The sequence below is a fragment of the Sturnira hondurensis genome, unplaced genomic scaffold (genome assembly GCF_014824575.4).
Source record: "Sturnira hondurensis isolate 20B ecotype Veracruz unplaced genomic scaffold, ASM1482457v3 Scaffold0021354, whole genome shotgun sequence".
Lineage (NCBI taxonomy): Eukaryota > Metazoa > Chordata > Mammalia > Chiroptera > Phyllostomidae > Sturnira > Sturnira hondurensis.
The window spans coordinates 54,955-68,479 of NW_028093985.1; the positions used below are offsets into that span (position 1 = coordinate 54,955).

The 13,525-nt window shown below is 40.6% G+C and overlaps 1 protein-coding gene across 1 annotated transcript in view; it reads left to right on the forward strand.

Annotated features, from left to right (window-relative positions):
• Window positions 1–13,525, forward strand: part of NAIP (NLR family apoptosis inhibitory protein) — a 40,739-nt gene that overhangs the window by 1,859 nt on the left and 25,355 nt on the right. Inside the window, exons 2-6 of the mRNA XM_037032435.1 lie at window positions 1,911–2,010; window positions 5,053–5,134; window positions 6,285–6,336; window positions 8,008–8,127; window positions 9,983–10,082. Of these exons, the coding sequence (XP_036888330.1) occupies window positions 1,911–2,010; window positions 5,053–5,134; window positions 6,285–6,336; window positions 8,008–8,127; window positions 9,983–10,082 (454 nt within the window). The remainder of the gene's footprint in view (window positions 1–1,910; window positions 2,011–5,052; window positions 5,135–6,284; window positions 6,337–8,007; window positions 8,128–9,982; window positions 10,083–13,525) is intronic.

The following is a 13,525-nucleotide window of genomic DNA, read 5'->3' on the forward strand; positions in this document are numbered from 1 at the left end:
CTGTGCATCTGATCAGTTGGCTATCTCTTGGTCGCTTAGAAGTATTGGCTCTGGGGCTTTGAGCTGTTCTTTTTGAGCCATAATGTTTTGGTCTGTTTGGGCCTGTTACCTATGAGGGGCAGAGCCTTAGGTGTTCACCAGGGCGGGGCAACACAGGTGACTGGGTTGTGACATTGTATGTGGGGGTTGGGTCAGAGAGGGGCAATGGCATTTGTTCCATGCTCTCTTGGATTTCTGTCCCCTCTGCAGCTTCCCACAAGCAAATTGGGCCCCTCTGGTGCTGGTTCCCGGGTGTGTGGGCTTGTGCACCCTCTAGGATCCTGTGGGTCTCTCCAACGAACTCTCTGTGAGCCTGGGAGCCTCTCCCGGCACCTCGACCCCCCAAAGTTTTTCCAATTGGTACTTTTAGGCTTTAATTCCTGTCACTGGGGCCCTGGGTTGCACGGTCTATCTTAATGCGCTCCTTTGCCTGGTTTATCAGCATGCCCCCACTGGGTCTGCCCCTTGCCACCCTGTACCTGGGATCTGCCAACCGCCGCCTGTGCACCTGGGTGGGTCTGGCCACTTTTTCCTGCACGACCCTGCTCCGCTAGTCACTGACACCACCCCTCTTAGCAGTCTGGCTGAATGGTTCCTTGCTGTCAGACTTCCATACAGTTCAATTTTCTGTCTGTTTTGGTTGCATTTTTGTTACTAAAACTTTGTTGTTGTTAAACTTGGTTGTGCACAGTATTTCTACCTACACCTCCATCTTGGCTGGAAGTTCAGGTCTATTTTATTAACATTCAACTTCATTCATTTTACTTTAGCTTTATGTTTCATGCAGCATATTAACTTGTCAAATATATAAAAAGTTAAACAGCCCAGGCTAGTGTGGCTCAGTGTATTGAGTGCCAGCCTGTGAACCAAAGGATCGCAGGTTTGATTCCCAGTCAGGGCACATGGCTGGGTTGCAGACCAGGTCCCGTGTTGGGGTCATGCAAGAGGCAACCACACATTGATGTTTCTCTCCTTCTGTTTCTCTCTCCTTTCCCCTCTGTCTAAAAATAAATAAATAAAGTCTTTAAAAAATGAAACAGTTACTTTCCCTTAAATTTGGACCTTAGACAATACTGACAACATTCTTAAGGTCCTTAAAATAAACCAAGAGGTGAGCCATTCCCCAGTCCTGTTACCCATTTTCCTTTTGCTGCTCTTATAAGACCTTCTGATTTTTTTAAGTGCTGCGACATTGGAGGGGCTTTTTGTTTGTTGGATGGTTGGTTTCAATGTTAGAGCTAACTCTATTACAAAGGGAAAACTGCATTTAAGAAAACTGTACTTTGTTTGCCTTGTCCTAGGCATGCCATTAATGTTAGGACGGATGTGAGTGAGAACTGTAGTAATGGTAGCACCTGCCGTTGACTAAGTACCTACTTGATGCTAGCTAGACCTGGGCTAAGCACTAATTCTCATCCAACACACTCTCCCCTTCCTGCCATTTCACAGTTGAGTTCATTGAGGCTGAAAGAGTTTAAAAACGTGCCTAAGTGTCTACAGCAATTTTGTTGCAAAGCTACAGCTTAGGTTTTCTAACTGTGCCTTACTTAAAGAGTTCTGGGGTTTCTCTGCTTCCCTACTACTTCGGCTCTGAGAACTTCAATAGCAAAACACCAGCCCTGGGAACACCTTGTGGGCATATTGAGTTAAACAGTTTAGAGTTCCGTACGTGGAGGATGGCTGTGGCTGAGGGGCAAGGTCGCAGGGCAGCGGTGCTGTGGAAGGAGACTCAGCCAGATGGCAGTGTGATGGACAGACATGGTGGAGCACATCTTTCTCCCCTACAGAGCAGTCAATTCGCAGAAACACACCTTCTGGTTTGTCCCATGGTGCTATTGTTGGGCAATCTAAATGTTTTCCTTCACGTGTAGGGAGACGGGACACCGTGCAGTGTTTTTCCTGTGATGGATGTTTAGGAAATTGGGAGGATGGAGACAATCCTTGGAAGGAACATGCCAAGTGGTTCCCTGAGTAAGTAGAGAAATCTGTTTCTTTTCTTAAAATACGAAACAAAACTAAAGACAAGAGTCACCTTCCTGGAGAAGCATCTTCAAGTTTGACTCTTTTCCTATCTGAAACTGGTACGTTCCAGAATTTATTCAAGCAAGAAAGGTCTGATTACATGATGAGCATTTTGAATCATATAATTTTAAATAATTTCTTAAATATTGTTTCATTATCCTAAATACTAAAACACATTTTTCTAAGTAGAAGTTTTAGGATCAGCCCTAATTGATAAATAAAAATAATTCACACAGGGATGATATAAATGGTGTAAGAAGGAAGTTGGAAAGTAAAATAATATTTAAGATTTCATTACAAATGGTTTCACGTACTGCTGATTACATACCAAAAACCCTCCCACCATTTTATTTTAAAATCTCAGAGTTTCGATTGTTCCAATGGTCTTTAGTTCCCTGCTTAAAAAATAAAGTGCATTTTAATTGCTTTTAATGCTATATTGACTGGTATTTTCTTTTTAAAGATTTTACATATTTATATTTAGGGAAGGGGAAGAGAGAAAAAAAGAGAGGGAAAGAAATACTGATGTGAGCAAGAAACATTGATTGGTTGCCTCTCACACACCCCTAACTAGGGACCTGGCCTGTAACTCATGTGTCCTGACTGGAAATTGAACTGGCAACCTTGTAGTTCACAGGCTGGCACTCAATCCCCTGAGCCACACCAGGAAGGGCTATGTTTACTAGTATTTTCTACATGACTTTGTATCTGTCAAATACATATTCATTTCCTTTACAATTTTTAACTTTCATTATGGAAAATGTCAAAAGTAGAGAGAATAGTATAATAAACCCTTATTGGTGCATGGCCAAATTATATTCCATCCGCCTCTCACTCACCTCTCCCCAGAAATTATATTAAAGTCAATCCAAGACATCTTATAATGTGATTTGTTGATATTACATTTTAGAGTTATATACTAAAACATCTTTAAGAAAAAACCCACAATATTATCTTCCTAAAGAAGGATTAACATTAATTCCTCAACACATAATATTATCAAATATCTGAGTTGGTGTTCAAAGCCCACATTCCCCTACCTCCCTCTCTTTCTTTACTGTTGGTTAATTTGAATCAGGATCCAAAGCCTACATATTATATTTAGTTGATCTGTCTCTTAAGATTTGTAATTTATAGATTCCCTCCTTCCCTTTTTCTTGTCATTTACTCATTAAATAAACCATATAATTTTCCATGTAAAATTCCCTATACTCTAGGTTTGGCTGAACCTGTTTTTGTGGCGTTATTAATGTGGTTTTCTACTTCCTGAATTTCCTAGGACTTAGATCTAGGAATGTGATCAGGCTCATATTCTATTTCTTTAACAAATATCTGTCACATACTTATGACGTGTGAAGAAGTTGTTGATTGGATCATAAGTCAACCACAAAATAACTAGATAGATACTTATAAGTCATCTTACGTATGAACAGTCATGCTCACAAAAATTGAAGGATGTCTATGATAAGTGAAAAAGGCAATATGCAAAATAATGTGTAGTGTAAGACCTTAAAATATGTAAAGCCACTCAACCTATGTACAGACTTGTTTGAAAATAAATACAAAAAGTTATGAAAACATATGAATCAAACAATAGATCTGTCTGGGTTTGAATTTGTCAGGAGATGAAATGGAGAGAGATTTTCATAATTTACTTTGTTCACTTCTATTTTGTTTAACTTTTTAGAAATGAGTGTGTATTACTTTTGAAGTTGAAAAGAAAGTGAGGGGGTAGGAGGGACGGAGAAGGAGGACAAAGGTGGAGAAAAGAAAGAGGTAGAGAGAGAGAGATGGGGGAGGGGGAAGGGAGAGGAAAGCTCTTCCAGACAAGCAGATGACACAATTATAGGGGCGCTTGAAGCCAGATTGCTAAATATTTTGAAGGTCACTTTGTTTCCTTACCAATCAGAATAGACCCAAACAATCAGACTCATGTACCATAGTGGTTGACATGTACCGTACTGGTAGGTACCAGGAGAGTGTTGGCCCTGGCTCAGTATCATGGCTCTTAGGCATCCATTTCAGCTCTGGTCTCAGATCAGGGCCACCCATGCTCAGTGCCATTGGGTTATACACTAGACAACTCCTAATGACACCGTTCACACAGACCATCATGTGACTAGACCAACCAGAATGGCACATCCTGTCGGGAGTGGCCCTGGTATACCTTCTCTGACATTGGGCTGAGGGAAAGGTAAGAAGCATAGGAGAGAAGATATCAGTCCAGTGACCTGCCTCACAGGGGGAAGGAGCTAAGGCCTGCTGATACAAAGAAGGGCCAGGCAGGGTGCAGAAGCTGAGGAGGCATACAGAGCTGCTTCCCAGCCAGCAGACCCTGTACAAGTTACTCTGAGTCTTGTATGTAAAAATGCAGGTGGTAGTATATGGCTTGTAGGGTTGTTGTAAGGATTGTAAAGTTGTATGGAACAAATTTCTTGTACAGATTCTCATATATTGTGTGAAGATGACAGACGATTTCACTGTGTACTCTTTAAAAAATTCTATATTTATTAATTTCCATTTTTTAAGGAATGGTGATGTTTTTATCCACTAGATGAAACATATTATTATTTTACACAGTTCCCCTTATTGCCAGTAACTTTCACATAAGCAAAGGAGCTAGATTTATTCATCATAGTTTAATTTAACAAACACAAAAACTCTAGTGTATGTATTACTGTAAATCAGTCTGTATTATATATTTTGTTTCAAGAGAAAAGATAAAATAAATATTTAATTTTTAATTTTTCAGGTTGTCATTAATAGAAATAAAGAATACTTATATGAGAATAATGGTGATTCTCTTAAGTGAGTTTTGGAATAAGTCTTTTGATAATTTTATTTAAAGTTTAATACAACCCACCAAATTTAAATACACAATTCCGTAAGTTTTAACAGTGTTCCTTGTACAACCGTCACTGCAATAATAGAGATATAGGACATCTCTATCATGATATCAGGGTAAATTTTAATTATGTTTGTCAATTATAGATGTGAATTTCTTCAAAGTAAGAAATCCTCAGAGGAAATTGCCCAGTACATTCAAAGCTACGAGGGATTTGTTGGTGTCACGGTAATGTGGCTTTTGATTACCTAATAATATCTGAATTAGAAGGGGGTAGGCATTTTTGTTTCTTTTTTGGTCACAGACGCTACTTCTTTCTTATTTCCTTCTTTCCTACCCCTGTTTGTCATCTGTCAGAATGAAGAAAATGGCCTTTTCTTGCTAAACAAGACCTCTTAAAATTCCTTTATGGTTTTTGTGTGGTTTGTCTGCCTTACCAATAGTTTTTCCCTCTTTGCCTGAGGCCACCTTCCCCAGCTCCCCTTGGCTGCCCCCATCTGAATGCCTGTGTAAGATGGGGGACCATGGCAACATTCCCCACAGAGGGCCTCAGAGTTACTGTCTCCTATCTGGTTACTTTAGAACTATTAGTAAGGATTCTCTAGTGGCAGGTCATAGAAAACCCAACTCAAATTGGCTTAAGCACAAAAGGGAATTGATTGGCCAACATGACTCAGAAGATGAGAACCCTGCAGCAAGAACTTGACCCGAAAGTGAAGGAGAAGTGTTTCCTGAGAAAAAAAATCTGATGCAATTATCAGAGAGAGATCAGCTGCTCAACACCTAACACGCTTCTCGATCCAGTTGCCTTCCTGTAGCTTATTACTTCCTCATTAGTCAAAGTACATCTGTGATATCTACATGTAAATCAGCTTTGGAGCTAGATCTCTGGAAATGGTGACCCCAGAAGGCCTCCTGTGGGTGTAAATAAACATTCACAGGTTCTTTCTGTTTCATTTTGTTTTGTTTTTCTGCACTGCATAAAAAAATACAACATTAGCCCTGGCTGGTATAGCTCAGTGGATTGAGTGTGGGCCTGCAAACCACATGATCGCAGTTCGATTCCCAGTCAGGACACATGCCTGGGTTGCACCCAGTTCCCAGCAGGGGACACACAAGAGGCAACCATACATTGATATTTCTCTCCCTCTCTCCTTCCCTTCCCCTCTAAAGATAAATGAATAAAATCTTTTAAAAAATCCAAGTGAAATAAACTCTAATGATATTGTAAAAAAATAGAAACCAAAATTTAAAGAATGATCTCCAGCAACCTTGTCACTCGATCCAGTGAACTCTTCATCTGGGGGTAGAGGAGTTCTTGCAACTTTCATTGAAAGATATATATATACTCTAAGTCAAAATTTTTAATTTCCTTCAGGGAGAACATTTTGTGAATTCCTGGGTCAAGAGAGATTTACCTATGGCATCAGGTAAACACTCAGACTTTCCAACGGCTTTGCTTGTTTATTTCTTCTTTTGTTTTTCACTTGTTCTCATCGTTTTCTTTTTTTTTAATGCTTCCATTTTCCTCCTTATTTGATGGTACCATAATTGTTAAAAAAGTTTTTTTCCACAAGATTTCTGCACTTCTGGAGTGACTTAGTTTTTTAGCATAAATGAGCATAGGGAATATGGCAGGGTTGGGTCCCTAGCTGACACTTGCCCCCAAAACAATGAAAATTTCTGGCTAAAATGGTTTTGAAAGCATTCTGAAATGAATTAGTGTCTGTCCCCATTTCCTGGTACAGGGCTCCTAAAACTCTCAATTTCCCAAGTGATAAGAACACTAAGAGCATCTCTTACTCTAAAAATTGGTCTTTGACCCCATCCATGACAAATTCCTAAGTGCTAAGAGCACTAGGAGCATCTTTTGTTCTGATGCTAGGTGGGCTCCTGGGTGACTCCCGATGGGGGCTGGTCACTGGAAAAACCAAGCCATGATTGGAAGCTTAGAATTTCCAGTCACTCCCCGAATTCCCCAGAGAGGGAAGAGGGGCTGGAAATGGAGTTAATGATGACATGCCTACGTGATGAAGCCTCCATAAAAATCCCAGTAGCACAGGGTCCAGGCGGCTTCCAGGTGGACGAACACACCCATGTAGTGGGAGGGTGATTCACCCTGACTCCATGGGGATGGGAGCTCCCATGCTAGGGCCTCTCTCAGACCTCACCCTGTCTCTTCCCCTAGCTGCTTATCTATATGTTGTATATCCTTTAATAAACTAACAAGAATAAGGAAGTGTTTCTGTGAGTTCTGTGAGCCACTCTAGTTAATGAAGTATACTGGGTGCAGTCTTGGGGGATCTGACGCTGTCTCCAGGTAGAGTGTCAGAATTGAGTTACATAGTAGGACAGGCAGCTGGTGTCAGAGAATTGCTTGGTGGGGAAGACCATCACACATCTGGTGTCAAAGGTGCTGTGTAGTACGAGAGTGTAAAGGAGACACGCAGGAGGAAAGGACTGAGATTTTTCTAGTACATTAAGTATATGCAGATTAAAAATGAAGTGCCGATAGGAATCCTGGGGTTAAGTGAGCAAGCTAATATGAAGCAAACATTCATAGTTAGAAAATTTGCAGGCCCAAGTTAAAATAAGTTTAATTTTCAAGTCCTTATAGGGCACAGAGGACAGCAACCAAACCCTGGAACCCACCTGAGGTGGGAAGTCTAATGGAGACCACTCCGTAGAGTGGACACCCCAAAGGGCAAGAAGTCAATCTGCCTGTTCTTCAGGGAGCTGCAAAGAAAATTTGCCTTTCTCCAATCTTGACACTAAGTTGTGGAAGAGGGAAATCTTCTTTAGCTTTTTTCTTTGTTTTCTTCTGATGCCAGATGAGGAAGAGATAATTTTTAAAGGCTTTGTTATAGAAAAATTTGAAAGTATACAAAAATAAGATAAGTATATGCTCTGCTTCAACAATGTAACACATGCTCAGTCTTGCTTCATCTAACCCCCCTTTTTCTTTTTAACCTTTCCTCTGATTATATTGAAACAAATGCCAAACCTCATATCGTTCCATCTGTAAATATGCAGTGATTCCTTGAACACTGATAGTTGCAGCATCAGAACTTGCTGGTTTCACCATATGCCTTTTATTCAAGCTTACTGCAATGATAGCATCTTTGCTAATGAAGAACTACGACTGGACTCTTTTAAGAACTGGCCTCATGAATCCCCTACAGAAGTTGCAGCTCTGGCCAAAGCAGGTCTTTTCTACACAGGTGAGTCAGTAGTTTACCTAAAGCTCTTACATTGCTCATCATTCAAACCCCACATACAATTTGTGATCCTGAACTTGTATTTATCTAGTCTGAACAATGGCCACTCTACTAGTTTTCTACAACTCCCTTGGGTAGAAAGACTCCAAACTGAGGCCTTAAGGTCTAGACAGACAATGGATACAAGTGCAGGTATCTTCCATTTTTCAAAAGTTAGCTTTATGCTACTTTGTTGTTACAAAAGACATACACATTTGTTCAGGCAGACCTTGGAGATACTATGGGTTTGGTTCCAGACCACTGAACTAAAGTGGCTATCAAATAAGTAAGTCATAATCTATTTGCTGATGGAGGCAAATAGATTTATAAAAAACATGTAATATCTGTCTTCAATTTGTAAAAAATGTAATATCTGTGAAGTGCATTAAAGCTAGGCACAATAAAACTGTCATACGACCCTTCTGCTTCTATCTCTTTAACCAGAACTTAGTAGTCAGATGGCCATACCTAGCTAGAAGAGAAACTGGTACATTTAATATTTTTCCTGGGTGGCGATGTATCCAGCTAAAAATTGGGGTTTCTGTTACTATGGAACTAGTGATACTGGGAGTGTGAAGAAGCTCTCCTTGGAAGAGAAAATCAGGAAATACATTTTTTAAATGAAGAATCTTCCTTCCACCAGTTCATAATATTTTCTTTAGCTTCTGGTCATCAGGAAGTTCCACTCTGTAATCCACAAAGTGTGGGCTGGTTCCCTTCTGCTAACTCTCTGCCTGAGGTACAATAAGGACTGGAGAAAGGGTACTGTACCCTTCCTTGGTACCTTGCTGGCCTTCTTCAGACCAAACACATAAACTGAGTTACAGTGAAGGCCCATGCAGATCTCATACTGAGAGGGCAAGTAGACACCAAAAAAATCACAGAGCAGCACAGATTAGGGGGATGTAGTGATCACTTTATCTGACAAATGTTCTATGGCACAAACAATCTTAATGGTTCACAGTTGTAAGCATTTGGAAAGGCACTGTGCCTACTCTGTCTGTTCTGTCCTCCTGTGTCCAGTGTTCTCACCCTCTTCCTTTTTGAACGTCCACCTCTCCCCACAAATCATTTGACCCTCATTTGACCATTTGACCCTCTTAGGTCTTGCCTGCTCTAGGACCTCATATTTCCATCCAGGCACAAAGGGAGGGTCTCCTGTGCCCTTGCTTTGTGGTGCCTACAGGGCTTCGAGTGGAAGGAAGACGATGGATGTTCCATTTCTAGTTCAATCCTCTGGTAGATTCAAATGCTAATTTCCTACCAAGGAAATATAGTCTCCTAAGGAGACTTGATTCTACTTCCAGGGGAATAAACCTGGCAATAATGTAGTAAGAAGCATTTGATTCTTCATGAACTTACACAAGGGCTGTAACACTTGTTCATACTTTCCTCCTGAGCCCTAAATATATTCTTTCTCATTTAGTCACTAAACAAATACAGAGTGCCTAATAAGAGCTAGGCACTCTTCTAGGTCTGTGAGATTTATTGGCAAGCAAAAGAGACAAAAATGTTTTCTTTCATGGATCTTTAATTCCACACTCTGATGTGCAAATCTCTTGCTCCACGGGAGGAAGGTGGGACGCATAGAGGGTGTTCATCAATGTACACGGTACATAGGAGCATCCATGCTGACTTGCTCATTACCCCATTTGTCCTGTGGAGAGGATTGCCTCACTGGTAACCCAAGTTGTGACTTCATCACAAAATCTGATTGGAAATGCAGTCAGGGTTTTACTAACAAAGGCTTGGTGGTTATTACCGGTGTCACTTAACAATATACGTGCCAGTAGCACTGACAGAATTTCCTCATATCTAGGTATAGAGGACACTGTCCAGTGCTTTTCCTGTGGAGGATGTTTGAAAGGCTGGGTGGAAGGTGACGACCCGTTAGAAGATCACACCAGATATTTTCCTGAGTGAGTGGCGTGGATGCTTAGTGTCTGTGAATTTGGATGTACTTTAAAATAATTCGTCCCTTGTTTTCTTCCTCATTTTCTTATTAAATCTTTGCTCATTCATCTTATTCATACCCTGAAGGATGACTCTTTATCTCTTGTATCCCTTTGCTCTCATGACACCCTGTCCACTTAGCCTTTTCCTCATTATGGTCAGAGTGTAGTTTTGGTTAGATCAGTATTTTTACATTCTACGTTTACTTATTGTGACTGCATAAATGCGATGTGGAGCTGAACTTATAATAAATCATGATCTATTTTCTCTTTCTGTATGAGTTTTATGTTTTATAGAAAGTAATAATTGTCTTGTTAGTATGTTTGCTTAATTTTTGTTTCTTTAAAATACATTCATATATTAATCATTTTAAAGAGTACAGTCAAGTGGCATTTGGTATATTCACAATGTTGTCCAACCACCCCTTCTATGTAATTTCATTTTCATTACCCAAAAGAAAACTGTGCATTAAGCAGTCACTCCCTGTCTCCCCACCCCATTGCACTAGGCCTAGCTCCTTGGAGCTGTAAATCTGTTAACTTTTTTTTAAAGATTTATTTGTTTGTTTGTTTGTTTATTTTTGGAGAGAGGGGAATGGAGGGAGAAAGAGAGGGAGAGAAACATCAATGTGTGGTTGCTTCTTGAGCACCCCCTACTGGGGACCTGGCCTGCAACCCAGTTGCCCAGGTTGTGTGCCCTGATTCAGAATTGAGCCAGTGACCCTTTACTTCGCAGACCAGTGCTCAATCCACTGAACCACACAAGCCAGGGCTCTTTTTTAAAAAATAAATTTTACTGATTATGCCACTACAGTTGTCCCAGTTTCCCCCCTTTGCCCCTCTCTGCCTGGTACCCCCCTTCCCTCCAGCAATCTCGCCCCTTAGTTCATGTCCATGGATCATGCATATAAGTTCTTTGGCTATAAGTTCCATTTCCTATATTGTTTTTGAAATTCCCCTGCCTATTTTGTACCTACCAATTATGCTTCTTATTCCTTGTACCTTTCCACCCATTCTCCTCTTTTCCTCCTCACAGCTGATTACCCTCCAAATAAACTCCATATCTATAGTTCTGTTCTGGTTCTGGCTGTTTGCTTCATTTGTTTTTTTAGATTCAGTTGTTCACAGTTGTGAATTTGTTGCCCTTTTAATGCTCATAGTTTTGAACTTCTTTTTCTTAAATAAGTCTCTTTAATGTTTTATGTAATAATGACTTGGGGATGACGAACTCCTTTAGCTTTACCTTGTCTGGGGAGCACTTTGTCTGTCCTTCCATTCTAAATGATAGCTTTGCTTGATAAAGTAATCCTGGTTGTAGGTACTTGATTTTCATCACTTTGAATACTTCTTTGCCAGTCCCTCTTGCCCACAAAGTTTCTTTGAGAAATCAGTTGATAGTCTTATGGGAACTCCTTTGTGGGTAACTTTCTATTTTACTCTTGCTGCTTTTATGATTTTTCTCTTTGTATTTAGCCTTTGGCAATTTAATTATGATGTGTCCTGGTGTGGTCCTCATTGGGTCCAACTTGTTTGGGACTCTCTGTGCTTCCTGGACTTTTATGTCTATTTCCTTTGGCAAATTAGAGAAGTTTTCTTTCATTTTTCAGTTTCTTGCTTTTCTCTTTTCCTTTTGGCATCTCTATGATTTGGATGTTGGTTGGTCTGGAAATGTCCCAAAGTCTCCTTAGCCTGTCCTCATTTTTTTTGAATTATTTTTTTCTTCCTGCTCTAGTTGAACACTTTTTTCTTCATTATGTTCCAAATCATTGACTTGAATCTTGGCTTCATCCCCTCCACTATTTGTTCCCTGTAGATTTTTTATTACTTCACTTAATGTAACCTTCATTTTTGCCTGGGTCTTTTTTGTGCTATTGAAGTATCCATTGAGTTCCTGGAGCATCCTGATTACCGATGTTTTAAACTCTGCATCTGATAGGGTGGTTATCTCCATTTCATTTAGTTCTTTTTCTGGGGTTTTGTTCTGTCCTTTCATTTGGGCCATATTTCTTTGTCTTCTCATTTTGGCAGCCTCCCCATGTTTGTTTCTGTGTATTAGGTAGAGGGTCTTAGCAGCATGGCCTATTGTAGTAAAGCATACCTGTAAATTTTGTGGGGCAGAGCCGTGAGTAATCGGCAGGGAGAGGCAACCCATGTCACTACTCTGTGGATGTGTAGGTGAAGGATCAGATAAGGGACAGTTCCACTGCCTGGCTTCTGGAGCTTTGCCCAGGAGGAAGCTTTCTCCTGGCATTCACCCTGTTTCCAGTCACTTTACTTTCTCCACATATGCCACTGGGGCCCTTCCTGCTGTTGCCCTAGTGCTGAATCCCAGAGGGTGTGGGTCTGCGTGAGTCCTTAGTTACGCAGACCCTTTAAGAGGAGTCTCCTGAAAATCTGGCAGTTCCTTCCCCTGCCCTGACCCCCACTGGTTTTTAAAGCCAGAAGTTATGGGGATTTATTTTCCTGGCACTGGAACCCCGGGCTGTGTGGTCTGGTCTGGGGTCCCTCGCTCCTGAGGTATTTCTCGAGATTTTTAAAAATATTTTATTTATTTATTTTCAGAAAGAGGGGAAGGGAAGGGGAGAGGGAGAGAAACACCAGTGTGTGGTTGGCTCCCATGTGTCCCCCACTTGGAACTGGCTTGCAACCCAGGCATGTGCCCCGACTGGGAATCGAACTGCGATCCTTTCCTTCACAGGCCCGCGCTCAATCCACTGAGCCACACCAGCCAGGGCTTTCTTCAGATTTTTATCCATGACACATGAATGTGCGACCACCTGTTCTATCACCTCTCTGTGCCACACCATGTCTTCGTACCTCTCAGCCCTTCTCAATCTCCACCCCTCCTACCCATCTGGATGAATGTTTCTTCTTTAAATCCTTGTTGGTTTTCCATGCAGCTTGAATTTTTGATGGTTCTGGGTGAAATTTGTTTTGTGGTCTAGTTCTAAATTTTTTCTGTTGTGAGGGAAATGAAGTGCCTTTACTACACTTCCATCTTGACTGGAAGTCCCAAATTTTAATTTTTGATAATCTATTACTAATAATGTTGAGCATATTTTTCTATTTTCCCACACAATTTCCTTATTATTTTTCTTCAGAAGTGTCTTCATTATTTTTCCCTTTGTTCTTTTATATTCAGAAAATATATGAAATGTCCCTCTTTATTCCTCATAGTATTCCTTATTCTTAGTCTTTATCTGATGTTAATATAGCTACTCTAGCTTTTTCAGTTTTTGTATGTCTTTAAAAAGAAATTTAATCCTTACCCAAGAATATGTTTATTGGTTTTAGAGAAAAGAAGTGAAAGGGTAAGAGAGAGAGAGAAACATTGATGTAAGAGAGAAACATTGATCGGTTGTCTTCTGAATGAGCTTCAATTGGAGATTGAACCGGCAACCTAGGTGCGT